The following is a 24,870-nucleotide window of genomic DNA, read 5'->3' on the forward strand; positions in this document are numbered from 1 at the left end:
TTATTCTGGTAATACTGTGCACTTTCATAAATCTCATGCTTCTTCCATCGATTAAATTTCTTCATGTTATGGCTCTAGTCTTCATATTTCTCAATATACGCTCCCTTCCAAAAAACAAACTTTTATTTGAGCATCTTCTTCTAGAACACCACGTCACAGCCTTCTTACTTAATGAAACTTTTCTGACTTCATCTCATGCCTGCCGTTTACCACATTATACAATGATCCATGCAGAAAACACTGTCCCAGCACTACGAGCTAACGGGGGAGTAGCCATTGGTTTCTCGCCTTCTTTACCATTTCGGCAGCACCACTACAACACATCACCATTACCAGAATACCTTCTTGCTACAGTTTATTTTAAAAATATCGTCCTTACTCTGGCTACTATATACATTCGACCAGGGCACCCCCTTCCATATCAATTTGTGCAATACATCTCCAATACCTATCGTTCGTATCTCATCATGGCCGATTTCAATATGCACAGTCGCACCAATCAGGAAAGAACAAATCTTCAGAACTTCATCACAACTAACACCACAGGCATTATTGTTCATCTCCCTCAAGCTACTCGCCCAATTTCCGACACCACGCCCGACATCGTTATAGTTTCTAACAATCTCATAACTCACTGCACCGTCGAAGTTCTTGACCTTCTCGGGAGTGACCACGCACCTATCAAATTAACATATCAATCACGTTCACTGAATACCGCACGTTCACTAATACCACCACGGACTAGTCTACGCTTTGATAAAGCAAATTGGGAACAATACCGCCTTCACATTTCCCGTCACACCCTTCATCTCAAGGACCCGACTACTGAAGAAGAGTTAGATGCTACAGTCGACAGAATCACCACTGTCATTCAAGATGCAAGTAACACCTGCATCCCAACTTCTACAACTACTTCATTTACACCTCATCTTCCTCCGCAATATCTCACTCTGATCAAACGCTCACGCCAGTCTTACAGGGACTTTCTCCAAACACGCAATCCGGAAGCATTACGTCATCATAGACAACTCCAGCGTATGGTCCATAATTATATTAAGGCCTACAAGCTTCGGTGCTGGGTAAAGGCTTGCAATAATCTCTCTGACACTACTCATCCCAGCAAATATTGGAAACGATTCAATATACTTTGTGGAAAGTCTTCCACACCAAAGTATCCTCTCTTACTAGGTGACACTCCCGCATCTACAGATACTGCAAAAGCAAACGCTTTCGCCAACCATTTACAAACTATATTCACACCTACCAGGTCAGACAACGCTCCCCATGTGGTCGACAGGCTTAACACTTCATCACCACAACTTCAACCGAATATTCACCATGCACTACCTGCCAATTCACCCATAACAATGCCGATTACCATACAAGAGATCACCCAAGTCGTTCATAACAAACGAAATACAGCCCCTGGCTTAGACAATATAACGTATCGACACATTAAAGAATGTCCGGGCAGTCTGTTAGTCTTACTTGCGCATATATATACTTTCATATTCCGCACTGGATACTTTCCAGTATCTTGGAAGACATCAAAAACGCTAATGTTCCTTAAACCTAACAAACCGCCACAGGATGTAGCTTCTTACCGTCCCATACAATTAACTTCTACATTTAGTAAAATCCTGGAACGCATATTAGTTAAACGTTTACATCAGTATTTGACCAATCGCAATCTTATTCCTTTCACACAAGCAGGCTTCCGACCATCATTCTCTATAAACGATCAGCTCCTCCGACTTACGTCACTCATCACTCAGCAATATAATTCAGTTCAACCTTCCTGTCTGGTGCTATTCGATCTAGAAAAAGCCTTTGCTAAAGTGTGGCATACTGGGCTCATATACAAACTCCATGCATTACACCTGCCAATAATATATATTCGTTTCATTTACAGTTTCATCTCCAACCGCCTCGCATACATCTCTGTGAACAACAGCCTGTCACACCCTATTTTTCTACTCTCAGGTGTACCACAAGGTTCGGCCTTGTCCCCCTTACTTTACCTACTATATGTTGCCGACATGCCTAGGCTTCCCGATAGGATCAATCTATTTCAGTATGCCGACGATACCGCTTTCCTTGCTTTATGCAACACCATTCAACACATAAACCATGTCTTACAGATTGCAATAAACCGCTTTACCTCCTGGTGTCATCTTTGAAAACTTTCTATAAATGCGGCTAAAACCCAAGCTATTGTCTTTCTCCCACCACGTCGAAGATCAAAAGTACGTCGCAATCCTCGCCATCTCTCACTTCATGTAGATCATGAACGTATACGACTCAGTAACACAGTCACTTATCTCGGAATTACTTACGACCGCCACTTAACATGGAATAAACATCTTGCAACTATCACGGCGAAAGTATATAATAGACTCAATTTACTGAAACGTTTAACTGGTACGACATGGGGACTCAACGCACAGACAATCTTAAATACATACAAAGTTTTCTTAGGGCCAACTTTAACATATGGATTCACTGCATGGATAGCTGCATCAGCTAAATTCTACCAAAAACTTTTGATCCTCGAAAGACACGCTTTCCGCATAGCCTTCCGTGTCCGATTGCCTAGCCCTACCCAGGAACTATATCAACGCATAACTTTCCCCACATTACAATATTACCTTGAAAAACTACGTCTCACTTATATCACCAAACGTTTCCAAATCCAGCACCCTTTACTTCATGATACTATGCGATACCTTGCTTTGAATCCCACACCACAACGTTATTACCATACCCCCTTGACATTGCTGTTTACACTCTATCAGTACATTTTACCTCCTCGAGATCCTTCGCTCTTACTCATATCTGACTATATCATTGATGAACATCTTCCGCTCATTCACCCATCATACCATGCACAGTAATTACCTTTGTCTACTCACTTGGGCTCCCCCTGTTCTCATCATCGCCTAGAGATGCCCCTAGGCAGAAGATAGTTTCATTTGTCTGACTAACAAAACCCACGTGTGGTCCTGTGCTTCGCACCTCGTCTCATTCTTCATCCTCATTACAAACATATCAAAATTTCATTAATCATCTCTATTTATTATTTTGTGCTACTTGTATATCCTTATTAAATTTTCTCCATTGTATTTTATTTTATATCATATAATTTTTTCATGTACGTTCAGTTATTTGTTATAGTTATCACTTGCTATATATATGTATGTTTTTCCTTTCACAATGGTAAGGATCAAAGTTCCTTACGTCCTTTTGTTAGTTAGTGTAAGACATAATACTAAGTAATTTAATAAAGCACATAGACCACCAACTGTACCTCGCACCTAAAATCCTTTTCGTCACTCACCTCACAGAGGGCGTAACCCTCTTATAGGTTGCTAGCCACTTTGGCTAGCGGGTAAAAAAAAATTGCCACAACTAAACCGTAACAATTATGCTTATTTTGAAGTTTTGCAGAAGCGGATCGGAGACTTGGGTGTTTTCACGGTTGTGCAGTTGCTTCAATAAACGGCAAGGCGAGGGTAAAATATATTGTAGCATAGATTTAGTCAGACGGTTAAATTATACTGATTTCATAATGTTTTTATCTAAATTCGCTTACTGCAAGCTTCTATATAACTTGTTTGGCGTGTTTTCGCTTGCAATAAGCTTAATAAAGCTTGCCATTGATGAGAATACGCTTATACTTGGCTTGCGTTTGAGATAATTTGACTTGTGTTTAACTTGTGAACACAAGCTTGCCGCAAGCCTTGCCCAGATGTAACTAACTAGCTTGCCACAAGCTTGCAGCAAGCTAATTGGCTTGCAAGTATAGCTTGCGGCAAGCTAATTGGCCTTGCAACAGCAAGTTTGTAACAACTTGCAGCAAGCTTAAATTGCTGTCTGGGCGGTGTTTGCCCACCACAAAGTTCACTTGGCGGGGGCTGGGATCGAACGCGGGACCCCAAACACCTGAACGCTCTACCTCTGAGCCACCGCGGCCACAATATTTTAGAATAATTTGAGTGAAAACTGAAAACGACTCAACTGTCTATGTCTTTTGTGTAAACTCAATTTATATAAATACTTTTGACCTACATTAGATATACATAATAACGGCATCAAACTTCAAGTTATTTGAAATAAGTACGAAATTACTCTCAGTTGTGAATATAGATTATTTATTGTTGTATAATGTTATATCGTTGAATCCTAGATATGCCGTATACCTAAGGGGGCTATAAGTTATATTGATAAACAATTATTCAACGTATAAGCATCCATCTATGAAATCAAACTTGCGGTCACATGCGCTAAGTTTTTGTCAATGTCATGAAAATGTTATTTCAATATTAATTTTATAAGTACACATTAAAAATTTCCAACGGATGCTTGAACCTCAGAGCCAAGGCCATACCCATGTAGTCGGCACCTATGGTGTACGGAATTGCCGATGTTCAATATTACATTTCTTTAGTTTTGGAAGAAGAACACCATTAATATGTTTTGAAATAAAATGAAATATCTACTTTAACGTCCCACGATTATTACACTGAGGCTAAAGGAAACAGTGATGATGAGAAATGATGGAATGAAGAAAGTACGAGGAAACGGGAAAACCCACGCACAGGGTGTTTGTTCACCAAAGAAGCTCACATAGCGCCAGTGATTTATTTGTGGATTTTGTAGAAGGGGTGAATATTTATGCAAGATTGTGTTCCGTATAACAGAACAACTTTAAAGTCGGGTTGGGACAATGTTATCTTTAAACCTATTTACTTTAAAATTATGGTACTGGTTTGTGATAGGCGGTCCCCAAGTTCTTCATTTTTTCACCTTTTTAAAAACAATTTTATGATAAATACGGATAGGTACGTTAGATAAGATTTGGTTAGGTAGATTAGTTTACATGTGTTACCTTGCTACTTTTCGTCCTACTGCTGAAGACAAGTGTGCAGCATCCAGTAAAAGCTCTATAGTTACACTGCAATCAGCACAACTTGTCGAAACAAGTGTCACACTCCTACGTAAAACAGTTTTGTTATGACAAATAATTCTTTAGTCCGTTCTAATTTGGTCTTTGAAAACCAAATTCCTTGCCCGAACAATAAATACGATAAGAGTTTACTTTGGGCAGGACAGTGATAGGTGCACATACACTTAAACCTGATTTTATTAAATAGAAGGGGAAAGAAGGTATTAAATGTCATTCCTCATATCATAAATGAGTTTTTGCACTTGCTCCTTCTACTTAATAAAATTACATTCAGGTGTGAGTGACCCTAGCACTGTTCTGTTGAAAGTAAACTTCTTGTCAACAAAACATACTGGTATTAAAACGAATCCAGAATTGAACGAGGACTGTAATATGGTCTCCGAAGAATCATGAGCATGTATTAAACAATTACCAATATGATGCTACCTAGGCAAAAAAAATACTTTACTCTTCTTTCACTTTTACTCTCGAAATCGAAACAGCCATTGTAGCCTACAATATTTACAGTTTTTACAAAATCACAACAAAGGATTGACTGCCGATTTCACCTTGAGTTAAGCTGAAGCATGACTTATCTAACACTGTCTTTAGAAATTAACAATATTTTCATAGAGTCCTTCAATTTAGAATAGTGCAATAGGAGGTTGGTTTACATCGGATACCTTCCCTTTCAGTTGGTTTGTCGGTAGCAGCATGATGTCCACTTTTTATCCAGCTGAACCTGAAGGTATACTTTTCTGCATTGAAAGAAGTAATGTTTGGCCCATTAATGTTTATGGAAAGAAGAGATTCGAGGGTTTTTACAGATAAATGGTTTCTAACGTCAGTATGCTGTAAGTTTAAGTTGGAAAAGCCTTTCTAACATTCTGCAGAAGAAACTGAAAGCAATTCTATGAATATTTCTTCGGGAAGCAATTTCATAAACAAGACCACAATAAACATACTGAGAAAAAATAAAAAATCGCTACTAAAACATGAAGTTGAATCATTGCACTTGAAAACAGTTTATAGCTTAAGAAATGGGGAAAATATCTTCCCAGGGGGGAAGACTGAATTAAACCTAGAGACAGGGAAGTCAAAATTTAGAAGGGGGGAAATTCCCAGGCTTCCCTGGCTACAAATAAATCCCTGCATAGCGCAAGCTGCGATCGAACCAGGGCCCCATGTACCAGAGGTGCACGCTCTGCCACTGAGTTACCGTGTCCATAACATGCTCTACTTTATTTTTGCTTATCCACTTCTTAAGGACACAACTATTCTTCGTATGATTTCCCAAAATCCAATCATGGGCCGTCGTGAATGATCAAATGATGACCAAAGTAAATCAGACACTGAAGTTATTATAGCTTGTAACAATTCATAGAATTATGCTGTCGGTCGTCTCGTGAACAACCGATTCAAAAAACGACATACTGTAGCTATATGTTACAGGAGCAAATTGACTCACATGGATTGCATAAACTACTGGGAACAAATTCACTCCGGCGGTATTTTTACTGGAGCCAAGAAGTTCACGTGAAAGATGTAATGATTTTTCCCCTTCCTTTTTACATTCTATAAAAAATCAAGTAGTACCTTACTTGTGCAAGACTCTTGCGCAAGAGTCTTGGTCTTGGTCTTGGTCTTGCAGATATGGTCTTGGTCTTGGTCTTGGTCTTGCAGGTATGGTCTTGGTCTTGGTCTTGCATCGGGATTCCTGGTCTTGATCTTGGTCTTGGTCTTGGTCTTGGTCTTGGTCTTGCATGCAAGACTTGCAAAAACTGCAAGACCAAGACTCTTGCGCTCATCACTATTCATTTTTATATGGTACAAATGTACGTATTATCCTTAAATAATTCTTCGTCCAAATAAAAGTTTTAATAAACACTCTAGACACGAATGTTATTACTGTCTACAATTTTAACATTTTTATTAGATCACATATTAGCTGATGGTGCTCACAATGAATACACTGGCTTTTGCAGAAATCATGCACTTTATAATGCAACGTCTTTTCTGACTTCAAATTTACATACAGAACTTGGGTCGGGTCAGCGGTGGCTCAGTGGTAGAGCGTTCACTTCTGGTGCATGGGTCCCTGGTTCGATTCTAGCACGCGCCAAGTGAACTTTGCGGTGGACGAACACCGTGTGCGTGGGTTTCCTCGTGGTTCTCACCCTTTCTTCATTCCAACATTTCACTCATTTCTCATCATCACCGTCTTCTTTAGCCTGCAAGCATAATCGTGAGACGTAAAACTCAGATTTCCTTTAATTTTTTCAGAACTCGCTTTCCACTCACTTGATGATGCAAAATTAAAAGCGCCTTGATACTTTTACCACATAAAAAATGTTTCTCAAATTAACTTTACATTACACGCGTGAGTTCGTCTTCATTTGCATCCAAGAGTAGGTCTGGTTTAGAAGTATTTTGCGGCAAATAGCATTGTAGTGTCGTTGTAGATAAGTCATGCTCGGTTCAATTGCGGGAGAAATGCCCACCAACTTGAGCTACATGGCCATTATTAGTTGGCATTGTTTATGAACCACATAAGGATACCAACTGGAACATACAATGTAAATTGCATTGCATTTCGTTGGCGGAAAAACAAGCGAAGTATCCAAGCTAACGACAGAAATAAAGTATAAAATTATCAATAAACTTAACAGATGTTTCGTGTTTGATATTTTGTTTTTCTAGACTCCCATTCGAGCTTTTTAAGTAATCAAACACGTAATATAAACAGATGAAAACATGGTGAGTGGTTTGAGGTTTGGAGTCCCGTTCAGCAGCAAAGCTATATGAGATGTGAAGCTAGAGCATAACGTAAAACAAGGACGGCATTAAGGGTGGGCGATCGCCCACCCCAACAGAAGTAGAATAATGAAGGTGACATCCTGTACTTCAAAAGCAATAGGTATTACTTTCGATTGTAATGTAATAGGCTCTAGGACTCTGTTAACTCCGCAATGAACAATTATTTTAAGACAGATACTTGTAGTAATATAATGATGCCAAAAGTCGTGATTAATGAATTAAAGTTTAACACACACACACAATCGTGCCATTGAAACGCCGGTGTTTGTGTGTGCTGCGCTATGTTCCGGATTCGATTCCCAGTGGGAACACAAGTGATTTGGATCCCGCTCTAGGTCCCGTTCTTGGGACGTTATCATCGTTCCATGGAAGGCTATGGCAAGCTATCATGGATTCACACTGCCCGGGGACCTTCGGGCAAGACAATGCATCATCATAATGACCTTCCACTAATTGGTCATCGCGTCCTTTGTATCTGAGGTGTCGTCAGTGATACTACACATAAAATGACGGCTTCTAATGTACTGTCTTCTTATGGTATTCAATATATAGTATTATTTATGGCATTAAGTATCTTCTGAATCACTAACGAAATATTTTTTACCCGTTTATCTTGGATTGCAGCTTGTGTGGCTATGAAGAGAACGTTTAGGGTAGTTATTCTAACACTTGATAAGATAAGTAATGAAAATCGCAGTCGCTCTTCTGAAGCAAGACGTCTATTGAATGAAGTGAACTTTAAGTTTGTGTTCCAACTCAACTTGTTCAGACTTTTTCTTGGAAAGTTGAAAAGATTGTCAGATTATCTACAAAATAAGGAGAGCACACTGGCTAATGTTGTTTTAGTTAAGAAGGGTGTAGTGGATAATTTTTCGAACTCAGTCGAAGAGTTCGAAAAAAATTAGAATGAGTCTTTGAGTCTTGCTGAAAATAACGGTATATCTCTAACAGGTCTAATGTCCAGAACACGATCTCTGCCCCATCATTTACGTCAGTATATTATGACTGAGCAAATATAAGTTGAGGAAGAAGATATCCAATTCCAAGAAGACTACAGACTTAGGATATTTCTTCCTGTACTTGACAGAATACTTGCAGAAATGAATAGGCGTTTTACAGAAAACACAGGTATTCTATGTGGGATAATCTGCCTTCACCCTAAAAATGAACACTTCCTCTCATTTGAGAAAATTGAACCACTTGCACATCATTGCACACCGTTATTGTTGTTAAAAAAAACTAGAAGTAAAGGTAGTGTGTCTGCCACGCGAAATTCAGTAGGTCGAGCATATAGCCACGAACTCCAGCAGCCCATCTTAAGTCCTGCATTTCATCAGTCCCACCAGGCGAATGTCGGAAATGTACCTTATGTAAGTCCAAGACAGCTGTTTTCTACATCCTTGTTCTCCCCTATTTCGGTCTGAGCCTTAGCTAACTAAAGAGTATAACAATTGAAACTTAATTATTGTCAAAAATGTCTACATTGTCCAATTCTCATTTCATTGTCCGCCCACCCAGAAACTAGGTCCACCTCTTTCCGCCCACCCCATCAAGCGTTTCTGGCGCCGTTCCTGAAGTAAAATCTTAACAAATTTACAAATAACACTACTACTTACATGGTGCAATGTATAAATGAGCTAGTTCCTTAAAAAAATCTTTTCGTTTCTAAATTACAACACAGAGCCTGCTCATGTATATGTGGATAGCGTACGCACCTTTGGCGCATTACGCCCGGATTCAATTCCCGATAGAAGCTCATGCAGTTCGGGTCTCAAGCTGTAATTCTACGTCTTTTATAGGCTCCTGCTGAAAGCTACGTATTTAAACATTACGAGTTTCGTATAAAGATAATTAAAAAAAAATAAAGTCCTGCAGTTCGTACGTGCATTCTACGTGTAGAAGTATTTTATAATAGATATTATTCTCGTCTCTTTACTGATAAGGGTTTCTTGATGTAACTGTCATCAAGTGCGTAAAATACAGACAAATAGGTGCTGGGAGGTCTGTACAACCTAGTTTTGCATCAAATCCGCACAAGGACAGGGCGAAGCAGAAAGCACAAGCGGGAAATTATAATGTTTAAGTGATAATGTTTAAAGCACTGGTTCCCTGGTGCGTCCGTTTGATACCCTGTATGCTTCTTGCTAACCTCTCTCTCGCTCATTGGCTTTATGTGCTTTATTCTGACCCATCTATTATTTTAGATTCAGAATTAAATCTCAAATCTTCATTATTATTATTATTATTATTATTATTATTATTATTATTATTATTATTATTATTAATATTAATATTAATATTAATAATAATAATAATAATAATAATAATAACCATATTTTCATCCTTAGTTCCCTCGTGGCTATATGATTAGCATTTACGTCTTTGGAGCTCGAGACCTGATTTTGATTCCTAGCGAGAAGTTATATAATTAGAATTTTACGTTATGCTGTAGCTTCACGTCTCATATAGCTTTGCTGCTGAACGGAACTCCAAACCTCAAAGTACTCACCACTTCATCTGTTTATATTTATTAATCGTTTAATCACTTAAAAATCTCAAATGGTATTCTCAGAAAGACAAAATATCAAACACGTAAAATTTGTTAAGTTTATTGATAATTTTATAGTTTACTTTTGACATTAGCTTGTGAACCCTCGCTTGTTCTTGAAGTCTTGTAGGCTGGTCCTTGAGAACCACTGGTTTAAAGTTTAAGGCGATGTAAAGTTTACCCTAGTATATTCATTCTAAAGATAAACAGGGTTAACTTTACATTGTCTGGAACTATCTCGTGGCTATATCGTTAACGTACGCGTCTTAGGCCCGGAAGTTCCAGATTCGATACCCAGCATAATTTCATGTCGATCGGATTCCACGTGAAGCAGTAGGTCCATGTCTCATTATAACTTTGGTGTTGAAAGGGACGCTAAAGAGACGTGGGTTCTGGAGTATCCTCACTATTTTGTTCTGAGTGGCTGATAATGTCGGCCGGATGCTTCTTCCCTTCAATGTGGCAGATATCAAAATTATAATCAGCTAAGAAAAGCCTGTAACGAGTGTATTTTCCCACTCTCTCCGGGTGTGTACGCAAAGAAGTTAGACATTTTGCGTCTGTAAACAATTTAAATTTACGATTAAGTAAGAAATATCTAAATTTACGCAGAGCATAAATAATAGCGTGTAGTTTTTTTTTTTTTTTTTTTTTTTTTGCCAGACTGAGCTCTTGGTCTCAGTTTTTGTGAGACGTCTGCTACAGTAGGAAACGATTCTTTCTTCGTTTGCTTTGGGGTCGTAACAAGCTAATAACCCTCCCAACTGATGTGAGGATGCATCTGTGCAAAGCCTTATCTCTAGCTTTTCGTCGAAATGGTAGAGAGATGGGACATTCAAAATATCTTCTTTCAGTTTCTCAAATAATTCATGTTTTTCGGTCCGTTGAAATTTGGAATCTTTAGTAAGGAGCTGTTGAAAAGGTTCTACCTTGGTCGCGAAGTCCTTAATATAACTTCGTAGATAAGAGCATAAGCCTATAAAGCTCTTAAGCATGCGTTTAGTAGTCGGCTTTTTAAAACTCTTGATTTTCTTTGCTATTTTTTGGTGAGATGTTTATCTTCTCTCCGGATACAAGGAATCCTAGTACTGGGAGTTCTCTATATAACAGGTGCGTCTTCTTGGGGTTGGCTCGGAAGTCGCGCTTCCGTAATTTATGGAATGAAAGCTCCGAGTCTGAAAGTTGTTGTTCCCATGTATACGAACCGATCACGATGTCATCAGCAAAATTGGTTATGCGTCTTGATAGGCCGTCTAATAGCATTTTAATTACTATAGTTAAGATTGGGAGGAGGAAGAGTGGCCCATTACGCATCTAAGGAATTTATAGCATTTTCGTGTATGATTTACCTCGAAAGCCATGTATTTAGTGCTTTTTGGATGCAATTTTATCTGAAAATACGACTGAGAAATGTCAAGGGTTGTTATTAGGGTTTTCCCTTTTAAAACCTGTAAAACGTCCTCTGTAGAGTGAAACGGTATGCTGAAGTATTTAATATAACTATTACATGCCTGTAGATTCAACACAAGTCTGAATTCTGAACTGCTTGGTTTCTTGATCGCAATTAAAGGCGAAGAATAATTACTCGTCTGTCTCAGTTATAATTTTAGCATCTAACAGTTGCTGTAACTGCTTATCAATTTGGTGCCTAATTTCTAATGGAATTGGTGGGAAACGATTATGGAATGACGCACGTTTTATCTATACGTATTTTGTGTTCGTATCGTGTAAAATAACCTATATCCTTGGGCTGTATGAAAACTCATCCCTGTATTTGTACAATAAGTTGGTTACAGCTAGTCGCTGGTATTCCGGTAAATCAGGATTTATATCAAAAAGGTCAATGTTAAAGGTTTTTAGCAGTTTGTCTTAATCTTTCCTCTATTTCTTCTTGAGTACGAAATTGGTACGCTTTCTTTTCGTCTTCTTCTATTCTAAATGAAAATTCTTCCACGTCCTCCTCTATATACGCCACTAGTGTACGTTTATTTAGCGTTATTATTCGTGCCGTAGGATTGGAAATTAGTAACGTAAGGTCGTTACTCGGTACTCTCATGGTCATTGCCTGTAAGACGTATCGGTGTAATAATGATTGTAGTGGAGTAATATATAATGCAGAGTCATGAATTATTTCTCTTTGAATTGATACAGAAAAGTAGAAATGAGTTTTTGCCGGAATCGTAACTCTACTGGCTGTGATGAGTTTGCATTCCTTTGCAAGTACAAAGAGTGACAAAATTCTTGTGACATTTCTTCCGATTCGTCTTTTTCCATTGGAAACCTAGGATTCCTAGGTCTTCTATATAACGATATGGATTTATTCTCCGAGTCTATTTGAGAGAAAGTTCTTGTGAGAATGTCAGAACCAAAAATCGGATTAAAGTCAGCATCTATAATGCGGAAGTAATGTGAAAATGTGGTGGTGCCAATTGTAAATTTAATTAAAGCTACTTCCTTCAAAGTTAGAACTTTGTTGGCAATGCCCTTGATACGAGTTTGAAATGGTATCAATTTGCAATTTGGGGGTACTTCCCGTCTTGACCATAGACTAAGATAGGGATGCACGCGAGACGAGACGAGACATGGAAAAGTTTCGTCTCGTCTCGCAGCCTCAAATGTTGGTCTCGTCTCGTGTCTCGCATAAAATTTTGAGTCTCATCTCGTGTCTCGCGCGAGACTTTCTCGCATGGTCTCGCAGTCTCCCATATATTCTGGGTCATAATTTTGCAATGTGTTATTCTATGGCTGTTAATGAATGATGATATGATATTCTGTCCGGAGGCAGGTATTTGACCTAAAAGTCCCTTGGCAAGGTGAATCCATGGTGGTTTGCCATTGCTTTCCATGGGGTGAATGTTCATAACATCCTAAGTAGACCGAACCTAGAGTTCAACATGGTATCCGAACTTGTGTCCCCTCCTCTCCAAATTAAAAGAAAAGTTGTGCTGGAATTTGATTGCTGGTCCATTAATTTTCGTCAAATTAATAGCATAATTTACAGCAAAACCAGCATAAATTGTTGCTGGATCCAACATTGTTTTCCAGCTTAGAGGTCTCCAACAATATTTTCCAATATGCCATGCGGGCACATTTTTGCCCCGAAAAAAATTCGCCAATGTAATTAGGATATAAAGAATATAACGTTTCCGTATATGTTTTTCTGAACTAATTGAACTAAACCCGAATCCTTTTAATATGTCTATATGTAAATTTCTTCGTCTTTATTTAACCGGATTTCAACCTTATCTTTGCCTGCTTCTAGTCCGAGGAATGCTCTAACGTCACAATCTCCAAAATTGACACGGATTGTTCCCGTAGAATAGGTTTGAACTTTCTTTTCAGTAAGTTTAAACTCTCCAGCATTAAATTTGTGGAAGCAGCAGAGAAAATATAAAAATACGTTACTTGTGTCCAGTGGCGTAGGGAGGGGGCAGAGGGGCCGGCCTCCCCAAAGAGATCCGACAATGTGCTTTGGTACTTTGATGTTTGTAATTTTTAAATATATTTTTATGTTTAATATTTTTTGTTTGTAATTTCTCTATATGTACCTATAACAGCACTTGCCCCTCCCCCCCAAACACACATCCTGGCTACGCTACTGAGGAGAACAGTGCTGACATGTACAACGATTCACTCAAGGTAATCGTTAACCTGGTTCGGCTAATAATTCAAGTCAAGTTTTTGTGGTAGTAATTATTCACACCTCAAAATATCTTCTGTGAGTGTATTCTCACCTTTTATACTGAAATTACAAAACGATGATACGTATTAAACAGTTTTATTCGTTGATTCTCTTTGAACGAATATGCACATAAACTGTCTTTCAATCGTACATGTTTGTTAGGTAACTATCAACAACTACATAGCAAAGAATTATATAATAATGTAATGTTTCTTACATATATTAAAAACATTCTTCTTTTGTTATTTTTAAATTAACATTATATCTGGTATAGTGCTTATGTAGAAGCACTTTCTGCCCAAAAATACAAGTAATTATCAATTTATACAAATTATCTCGTTGTATAAAATGTCGCCCGACGATGGGACTGAATATAAAAGTTACAAGGAAGCTTGGCTTTTATATTTAAGAACCACTGGTCCGTTTATAAGAACAATATTCCATAATTACGTCTTTTACATTTTGATCGACCCTCGCATATAGATAACATTATTTATTTTCACTCATATAAATATATTTATAATAAATCTTTCATTTCTTTATCATTTATCCTTTATTACATTAATATATATATTTTATTATTATTAAAACGTCGTCGCTTATTTATATAACTAACGAAGGGTACGAATTCAAAATAGTAAGAAGCAATTACATTTTCAAACATGAGTCACCATGATCAAGGGCGCATTATATAGTAATTACTTAAAACGATATTTTACAGTATACATTGTATCAATTAGGCATCAGAATATAGAAGAATCTTATTCGGGTAACATATAAGATGGTGCATGAAGACAGTTGTCGGATAATTAGCTTAATAGAATGAACCTTATACTTAACATAATCTTTGACAATTAAGTTTCAACACAAAATCAAATATAACATAAATAACCTTTGCTTTTAATTAATTATGAATTAAATTATAATCCTTCACATTAATAAGAAAGAATTAAAATCATTTGAAAATTATCATTTGTTGAAACAAATGTAATAAAATATTTAACTACTCCTTTAATGTGTAGTACTTCAAAGTCATAAGAATTGTTCTTATTATTGACATTAACACAGAAACTTAAAAATAAATGTTCATAAGAATCTATAGCTGGTATGGGTTTAATCCTTACTTGATCAACTAGAGTCAGTTTAAATTTGTACTAGCATATGATTCTAATAAAGTACATTGTACTGCGCAATCATGATTAGGTTCTGCACTATTTTGTACATGTATTGCGTCGTGATTCTGATTTTGATACGAAGTGCCATCTCTTGAACAACGATTATGTCTATACATAGGATTTGTAGCATTTCTAGAATTTCGCCATGTATTTCGACTGTTTTTGTGTCTACTTCGATTGAGTGATCTGACATAATCATTGTCACGATTGGTTAGGTTAGGTGGATTCCCAACATATCTTTGCCTATTTTGCTCGTTCTGGTTGCTTGAATTTACTCGGTTTATGTTGTGCTCCGTATCGTTCACACTACGGATATTTAGATTCCGAACAGGTACAAAATGATCTGAATTATTTTTACTTTTACCTACTCCTGCTTGTTGATTCAGAGCATGGTATTGAGTTTCATAACATTGAACAAGCATTAATAAGTGGTTGAAACTCATACACTGTGTAGAAAACAGGATCTGTTGTAACTTGAACGGTAACAAATTTCGAATTGTTGCTATGATTCTAGATTCTGATTGCAATGGATTTACGACTTTTAATTCATTGTATGTATTTACAACAAACTCGACAACGGATTTGTGCAAGCGAGGATTGAAATGTTGGTTTCTAATCGTGGCATCTCTATTTGCAAGCAAAAAGTCATTTTCATAATTTGCGATTAGCGCTGCTTTAAACTCCTCATACGTACTAACGTGATCTCGTACTGCTTTAAACCATAAAGAACATGGTGGGAGTAATAAATGAGGGATTAATTTCATATATTGTGATCTATCTATACACATTATATTGCACTCGTCCTGAAATTTTTCTAGGAAAGAAGTAGCATTCTCATTACACTTACCACTGAACTTACTCATGGCACGTATTTCACTCATCTTTACGCTTAACTTTACCTTCCTTTTATCATTCCGTGTTCTTCTTGAGTGACAATTCCTACCTGTGGCGTGATGTGTAGTTACACCGTCTCTTTTCCGCCCATCTGAACTCCTCGGATGATTTTCTTCCAAAATAATGTCCTCATCAGATACGGGTGAAGGCGAGGTCATCTCTGGCGAACAAGGGAATTCCACACGATCATTAATCGTGTTGTTGGGGTACGTGTTGTCCTTGATCTGTAGTGTCCTAATTTCCTCTTGTAAGATAGCTATCAACTGCGTGTTCGCACGTATCTGATTGGAGTTATTCGTGACCTGGATCTTTTGTTGACGTACAGAAGATTCTATTACTTCTAAATCCCTTTTTACACCACTGACTTCTTGGATTAGATGGCTGTGACTATCTTGACAATCCTCAGATATTCTTTTTAACTTTTCGTCAAACTGCGAGGTGATGTCATTCATCGCCTGAATAATAAATTGTTTCGTCTCATCTGACTTCTGCTCCATCGTCTGCTTTATGGCTTCCATATCTTCTTTTCGGCTTTGTTCTTGTCGTTCCATATCTTCTTTTCGGCTTTGTTCTTGCCGTTCCATATCTTCTTTTCGGCTTTGTTCTTGCCGTTGTAAGAGTAGTAAGATTCGGTCTTCTAGTGACATTCCTGGTGCTGCACTTTGTTCACCGTTATCACTATCACTGATTTCTTTCTCCATTGTTTCCCCGTTCATATTTCTTGAGATTATTCTACCACTTCTCAGTCTTGTCAAGTTCGTAGTCATTAACTTTTTTGCAGAAGTAAATTCACCCTTACTTTGCTTCGGGAATTGAATTTACAAGTTCCCGGGTGAGGTAAACCAAAATTTTTACAACGATTCACTCAAGGTAATCGTTAACCTGGTTCGGCTAGTAATTTAAGTCAAGTTTTTGTGGTAGTAATTATTCACACCTCAAAATATCTTCTGTGAGTACATTTACTTGTATTCTCACCTTTTATACTGAAATTACAAAACGATGATACGTATTAAACAGTTTTATTCGTTGATTCTCTTTGAACGAATATGCACATAATAGAGACCTGCACGGGCCGGGCTTGGGCGGGCCGACTCTGTTATTTCTTTGGGCCGGGCCGGGCTTGGGCGGGCCGACACTGTTATTTCTTTGGGCCGGGCTGGGCTTGGGCTGGCCGATACTGATTTCTCTTGAGGTCGGGCCGGGCTGGGGCCGATCAATTGCAATTCTTTAATAATTATTGACTTTCGTTAAACGATAATTGGAATAAAGCCAAACGTTGAAGAAGTGTGTCCGTGAAAAATGTTACAAAGAATGCAATAGCTATTTACATTTTGTGTTGCTTAGCGGCTCTACTTCTACTATAGAGGATTGCAGGCATTATGCTGTAAATTGAGCTCTGATCTTGACCTTCACTGAACTCAAAATATAAAAAGAAGAGGTGGGAATGTTTTGCCTGTCGCTAAACAATATTGCCATCTTCACTTTATGCTAAAAATCAATAAGGTTAGATTTTTGTTATAGGGAATGGAGTTTTTGTTATCTCGATGAGAGGCAAAGTTCTAGGAGGCAATTGTACCATTCGGGAGGCAAGCGTCAGGTTGTGAACCAAAGTTTAGAAAATGTTTCTGAGGGTTCGGTCAAATTTAGTACTAAATTTTGAGAAAGATTGGGGCTCGAGCTAATTTTTTAAAAAAATTATCGGGCCGGGGTCGGGCCAAAAACTTTTAAAATTTATCGGGCTCGGGCCGGGCTTGGGCCAAGAATTTTGAAAAACTTATCGGGCCGGGCCGGGCTCGGGCCGAAAATCTCCAAAACTTTTCGGGCCCGGGCTGGGCCGGGCCTAGGTACGTTCGGGCTGGATTGGGCTCGGGCTGAAAAATTCGGCCCGTGCAGGTCTCTAGCACATAAACTGTCTTTCAATCGTACATGTTTGTTAGGTAACTATCAACAACTACATAGCAACGAATTATATAATAATGTAATGTTTCTTACATATATTAAAAACATTCTTCTTTTGTTATTTTTAAATTAACATTATATCTGGTATAGTGCTTATGTAGAAGCACTTTCTGCCCAAAAATACAAGTAATTATCAATTTATACAAATTATCTCGTTGTACATGTATTGTCGCCTATCTCCCTTTACACCAACCACCAAGGAATAACATTACTTGTGTCAACGGACTTGTGAATAACGCAATATGTTAAAAATTGCGAGAATCAAAATATCCAGCAAACTATACTTGATACGAAAAAAGCTTTCTCGATCAATTTCCAGATCATACAGTTGAACTAACTGCAGATTTGCCAGAATATCAAAACCTGAAAAGTTTTGGTTAACCCGACAGCACTGGTGTCAGGCCACACAGACCACATATCTTTTGATCCTGAGCTAAGTAAAGTGCTGACCTTACAAGAACGCGGTTTCGTGTAACTTCCTACTTCAACACCTCAGTTGTAGACCGCATTTTATCGTTTGCTGAGAGGCATTCTATCCGGAGGCATCTAACTAAAAATATCATGTTATTTCTGCGAGCCGGGCCGGGGATAAACTTTGACGAGAGGGGATTTCCCTGCCATCCCCCAATATTAATAGCTATTGGTAATGTAAAAAAAGACAGAAACAACAGAAATATCACATTTCGCAGTAATAGGGAGTCTTATTCGCTCTTCAGACCAAAAACAGAAGTTCATGTATTCGTGCGCGCCCGCCTGTATGTGTTTGTGTCGCAAAAGAAAGTCCTAAATCGATGCTGTAATAAATTTTCAATTTACAAAGCTTTTCTTTTTTAATGATGTTTAGAAACTAAAGAAGACTTTAGTTCTGAAAATCAACCTTGAATAATAATAAATCTAATAAAATGTCTATTGCCCCAATCACTTTTTTGTTCCTGGAGGCATTAACGCTCAACTTACAAAACTCAATAAATGTAAAATCACTAAATATACAATTAAATGTAATTCATAAATGTTGCGAGACTGCGAGAAGTCTCGTGAGATTTCTCGTGCGAGACTTAACCGAGTCTTGTCTAGCGTCTCGTCTCGCATGGTTTAGTCTCGTTTCGCGTCTCGCATAAACTTTTCACTCTCGTCTCGTGTCTAGTCTCGCAAGTGCGAGACGAGACGAGACTTCTCGCGTCTCGCGTGCATCCCTAGACTAAGACTAGATCCTGTATCTATTATAGCTGGTAGACTGCTTGCATTAACATTAATATTGAGCAATAGTTTATTACTTTTTATTCCCAGCTTAAGATGTTCTCGGTGTTCATTATAGGTCGTATGGGTGAAAAAATTGCCGTCCGTATCCTTAAAAGTTTCCGCTGTTGCCTGCTCTTCTTGAATGTTATTACGTTTTAATTGTGGTGGTGTCTGTGTGGTCTGCGCCGACTTTTCTGGTATGGCCCGCGCGGCTTGGCTTTGGCCTGCGTGCCCAGTTATGCGTTTCCCTGGTTAGAATTTTTAGGATTATTCCAACACGTGGATGCTCCATGGTTCTTCTTATAACAAATTGAGCATACCGAAATTTTATCGCCTTCTACAAAATTGTTCTTTTTTCTATCACTGTTATCTCTTTTATTGGTATTTTTCGCATCCGTTTTTTGTCCATTTCCTTTCCGATTTTTTCCTCCGTTGTTACGTCTAAGATTGGTCTTCATGGCATTCTGTGCCACCATTAATGATAGCTCAGCCATTTGATTAGCCAGTTTGGTGAGGTCCGTGTGGGCAGGTTGTGAGGGCGGTTTTTTACTTTGGTGGGGGTGTGGATTTGAAACTTCAGGTAAAAAGGAAGTTGATTGAGGACGGGAAATATTCTGCGATGGTGGTGCATAAGGTAAAGATTGCGAATAACAAGGATCAGGTTGAGTGTGATGCACAGTAGAAGTTGGTTGTTGTACATAGGTTGAAAAATATGAATTGATTCATTTGATTATGATAATCGTTCATAGGGAGTGATGAGGGACGGTTAGGTTGGCCGATTAAAGAATGAATTGCCTGCGACAATTCCACATAATTCCTCTTCTGCATGAGGTCCTGAGCTTTTTCCAATTCATGAAGTCGATCCTGCAGCAGCTGGACTGTTGGAAAGGATTCTAACGCTATCTTTATAGTAAATTTCTTTGTAATCCCAATGAAAGAAAATGAATTTTCTGTTCATTCGAAGCCTCTGGCATTAGCTGTCTGATCATTTCCTTAAGAAATATGAATCGACTGACTCATTTTCGTTTTGTTGAATTTAGAAAATTTCTAATTCCGCCTTATACGCTGGTGAGCAGAGAAATTAATTTGGTTTTAAGTTGTTCGTAACTTAGTGCGTCAAATTGGTTCTGATTTTGCAATTGTAAAACAAAATCGAGAGCTACGTCCTGCAGATACATTGGAAGAATTTTTTTCTTCTTTTCGGGGCCCATGCCTGGAGTAAAGCTAAATGATCGAACAGCATAAAAAATCGATCCCGGTCGTCTGTACTGTGACCAGAATATCTAGTTAGATGAGGAATATTAACAAGTATACGGGAGCCTGATTCTGCCATATTATTATCACCTTCTTTGTATGTATTTTTTTCAGATCTAGTTGTCGGCATAAATACCTGCCAGCCTATAACGAATCAATCTACCGTTAAGAGTATTGAGAGTGTATATAACGAACGGATATTATCTTTATATGATCCTGCTTTTAGTAACACTTACACTAATACACTGTATTCTTAAAAAGTTTCTAAGTCCGTTTTTCGTTAACAATAGGAAGTGTCCCGTAGGAAAGTTCTTTTAATGTCTGTAAATAGTTGCCGACGCATCTACCGTGTAAAAATTTCTTGGGTAGAGCAAATATAGTACTCGGGATTTGGACTTTACCTTCACCCTTTTATTATAAAAAGTTCCTCTAATACAGAAGTATATACAATAATAGTTTCCTTTAAATACTTTAGGTTAGTGTGTTGTAGGAACACGATAAACAAGCGTCGTGGGCTTTGAGGTAAGGTAAGTAGTATGTTGGCATCTAGTCCTCACTCATAAATATTCATGAGTGAGGACTTTTCTGACATTTTAGCAGTTCCTAATGCACGTTTTAAAAAATGGATACACCCTTTTTTCCGCATACTAATGACACATAATGTATGCAAGTGCGGCCGGAGGTTGTATAAAGAACATGACATATAATAAATTGGTTTCCGGTGAAAAAGAAATGTTAATTGGATAAGCAGAATACAGAAAAGACCTTTCGGAAATAAAATATGCAGATCACACACGTAGAACAAGGTAATTCATTAATATGCAGCACATGTAACGCGGCAGCTGCTGGAGAATATTCTAGAAATTTGGATCGTTGGAATGAGTGAAAGAAAGCACTGGAAACTTCCAGGTCTTTTTTCTAAGCTTATTATTGTTGGAATAGGGGAAAGAACACACTCGAAACTTCTGGAAAGATTGATGGGTATAAAAAATACTGATGCATTTGCATGATGTGTACATTTAGAAAGAATACAGCAGGAACTTCAAGTGTTAAGTTTGCGAAGAAGATATTTTACTACTAGGAGAGATTGGAAGATTGGTAAGTAATAACGTTGTAGTTTTCTTGTATTATACTTGTTCATTTTTATATGGGAAAGGGACATATTGTAATTGTTTGGAGTATAAGGGGGACGGAACTGTTTGGTTTTATCGGGAATTGATTGCGGATTTTCCGGCATTGAAAAATGATATGACTCGGTGTACTTTTATGGAATTATAACGTGACTAAGATATAGTATAATGTAATATGTAGGGAATCATCATTAATGATAGCACCGGGACTCGAATTAATATTCTCCCACGTGGAGAACCGTACGCTAAATATTTTTGCTTGCAGTGCGAACTTGTTACTTATACATAGCTATGAATTGTGTAAGACATAACAGGTATATATAAATTATATTGTACAGAAAGTTAGCAGAATGCGCCCCCGGGGATCGAGTGAGTATTCTCCCAGGTGGAGAACCGTAGGCTAATTTTTATGCTTGCAGTGTGAACTTGTTACTTATATATAGCTATGAATTGTGTATGACATAACAGGTATATATAAAATATATTGTACAGAAAGTTAGCAGAATGCGCCCCGGGAATCGAACCAGAGCTCTTTCATGTGACAAGCCGTACGACAAACATTTTACTTAGCAGATGTTGTTACTTATATGTAGCTATGAATTGTGTAAGACATAACAGGTATATATAAATTATATTGTACAGAAAGTTAGCAGAATGCGCCCCGGGAATCGAGCCAGGGCTCTTCCACGTGAAAAGCCGTACGACAAACATTTTGCTTAGCAGATGTTGTTACTTATATGTAGCTATGAATTGTGTAAGACGTATAACTGGTATTTAGAAAGTATATGGTAAGAATTATTATTATTATTATTATTATTATTGTTATTATTATTATTGTAAACTGTTGTGTTTTGTTTCATAAACGCTAGTGTAACAATGAGGTTATATGGCGACAGAACGTTTAACGTTACAGCAGATTGAACTACATTTATTGATCCTGATAATAAGCATTGTATGGTAACCTCTTGAAACTTGTAGACCCACAGTGAGGTATACTCGGATATGTGGAGAGCACTATGACTCAGTGGTAGAACGACATTTTGATGGTCGTGATTTAAAAAACGACCAAGTGAACTTTGTGGTGGACAACACCTTTTTTTCTCCTGGTACTTCCATTTCCTACAGCATTCATTTATTGGCTTAATTGGCTTATCCCTTAACCTAAAGGACGTTCTTCAGAGTAAGGAAGCTATTATGTTTCATAATATATAGTATAACAGGTATGATTGTCGTTGTAAGCGCCCCCGGGAATCGAACCAGGGCTGCCCCACGTGGAGAACCGCACGCTTGCTTGCACTGTAGACTTTTTTCAGTTATAAATGGTATATTTTTACTGTGTATGAACAAACTTATATTGGATAGGTAGTTAACAGAATCTGCACCGCGAATCGAACCATGGCTCTCTTACATGCAAAGCCAATATGGTTGAGAACGTTAGTGCTACGTTGAATATCATATTTTGTAATTGGAAAACTCGTAACACGGTAACTAATTACAGTTTTTTCTTTTCTGTTTTAGGTGCTGAAGCAAATAATAAAGTGATAGGAGCGAGAAAAAGCAGAGAGCACGAAAGGCGTGGATTTGAATTGGATTATCACTTAAACAGAGATAAATTAATATTCGGTAAGTATTATTATTATTATTATTATTATTATTATTGTAAACTTTTGTGTTTTATTTCATAAACGCTAGTGTAACAATGAGGATATATGGCGACAGAACGTTTAACGTTACCGCAGATTGAACTTAAGGGTTTTTCATGTTGAAAGCTAATGCAATAAAAAAGAGACCCGAGATTGTTTGAACATATTACCCAGGACGAAATGTAGTAGTGAAGTTGAAAGGGAAACTTTATACGTATATTTTGTAATTGGAAGTCGTAATACAGCAAGTAACTAATTCTTAATTTCTTTTATTGTTTTAGGTGGTGAAGGAAATAAAAAAATCTTAATAGAAATACTGGAGAACAAACCTTATTTTCCTGAATTGTTTGCTGTTGAAATATAGAGGTGCTTTTAGTGAAAGGAGTTATAGATTGGTTTTAAAGCATGGATTCAATGAAACCGTTGGATCTTAGTACAAGAGGTGAAAGTGATCTCGCAGAATCATCATCTTTGCCGGGGACAGAGGTTTTATCTCAACCGCTGGTGATCCCGCACTTTCCGCCATTGGAAACAGAAGTTACCCCGGCCAACCTGGATGTATTACCGGGAACAGAATTTTCATCCCAACCGGTGGTGAGCCCACAATCTCCGCCACTGGAAACAGAAGTTACCCCGGCCAACTTGGATGTATTGACGTTTTTATCGGGGACATCCCAACCGGTGGTGAGCCCACAATCTCCGCCACTGGAAACTGAAGTTTTCCCATTACTTGATGTGGATCATGAAATAGAAGAATATCCCCCTACACCTTCACCAACAGTGAGTAATTCCCCGGTGCAGAATTGGGAGTTGGAAGAATTTTTGAAGTTACCATTGCTGAAGAGCAGAAAAATGAGTAACATGGAGACTGTTTATGTTTCACCTAGAGAAAAAGAAATTCAGCGTGAAAACGAAAAACCTATACTGTTAATTCAGCCGTCTGACCCCGATTTGCCAGATGAATTACGTGATAAAGTGAGAATCATATATCCAACACAGGAAATAGAAGAAGTGTATTATTTTAGTCGTTATAATAGATATAATGATGAAATACTCCCGGAAAGTGATGATGATGACAGTGTTTTAAATATTAACTGTTTTGAACTGGAAGCTAATGAGTGCGAGTGTACTAGTGAAACTATTAGTCATACATGTGTTATACAATTATTTAATAAGTACACACCAAATTCAGTATTATTATGTGAAGCATGTTCTAAACATAATGAAAATGAAAAAGATCACAACTGTTTGCTGCAGTATGATTACGAATTATTACAAAAGGTGTGGACGATCTTAATTAAACGTGAAATGAGAGAGAAAATCTATAAACTTTATTTAAAGAAGCATTTTAAAGGTTGTAATATTAAGAACACTTATACTTTGGAGAAAAAAATTAATCTGGTATATGAATACATTACAGAGTGTGATTGTTATATCAAAGAAATAGTAGAAATGTTTTTAGAGAAAGATAAACAATTATTTAATTCTGTAAATGAACACTGAGACACTGTAGCATATGCATTTGATTGTGTATGAATAGAAGAACATATTTATCCTCATATATATATATATATATAATAGGGC

General features: G+C 37.6%; 1 protein-coding gene across 1 annotated transcript; it reads left to right on the forward strand.

The window, feature by feature from the left end:
* Nucleotides 1-221: 221 nt before the first annotated feature.
* LOC145679356 (uncharacterized) lies at nt 222-23,168 on the forward strand. Its single transcript, XM_081749940.1, has 2 exons — nt 222-1,477; nt 23,162-23,168. The coding sequence occupies exons 1-2, from the start codon at nt 222-224 to the stop codon at nt 23,166-23,168; spliced, it is 1,263 nt and encodes a 420-aa protein (XP_081606066.1).
* Nucleotides 23,169-24,870: the final 1,702 nt, after the last annotated feature.

Source organism: Thermobia domestica, chromosome 2 (assembly GCF_964235325.1).
Source record: "Thermobia domestica chromosome 2, izTheDome1.hap1.1, whole genome shotgun sequence".
NCBI classification, from domain to species: Eukaryota; Metazoa; Arthropoda; class Insecta; order Zygentoma; family Lepismatidae; genus Thermobia; species Thermobia domestica.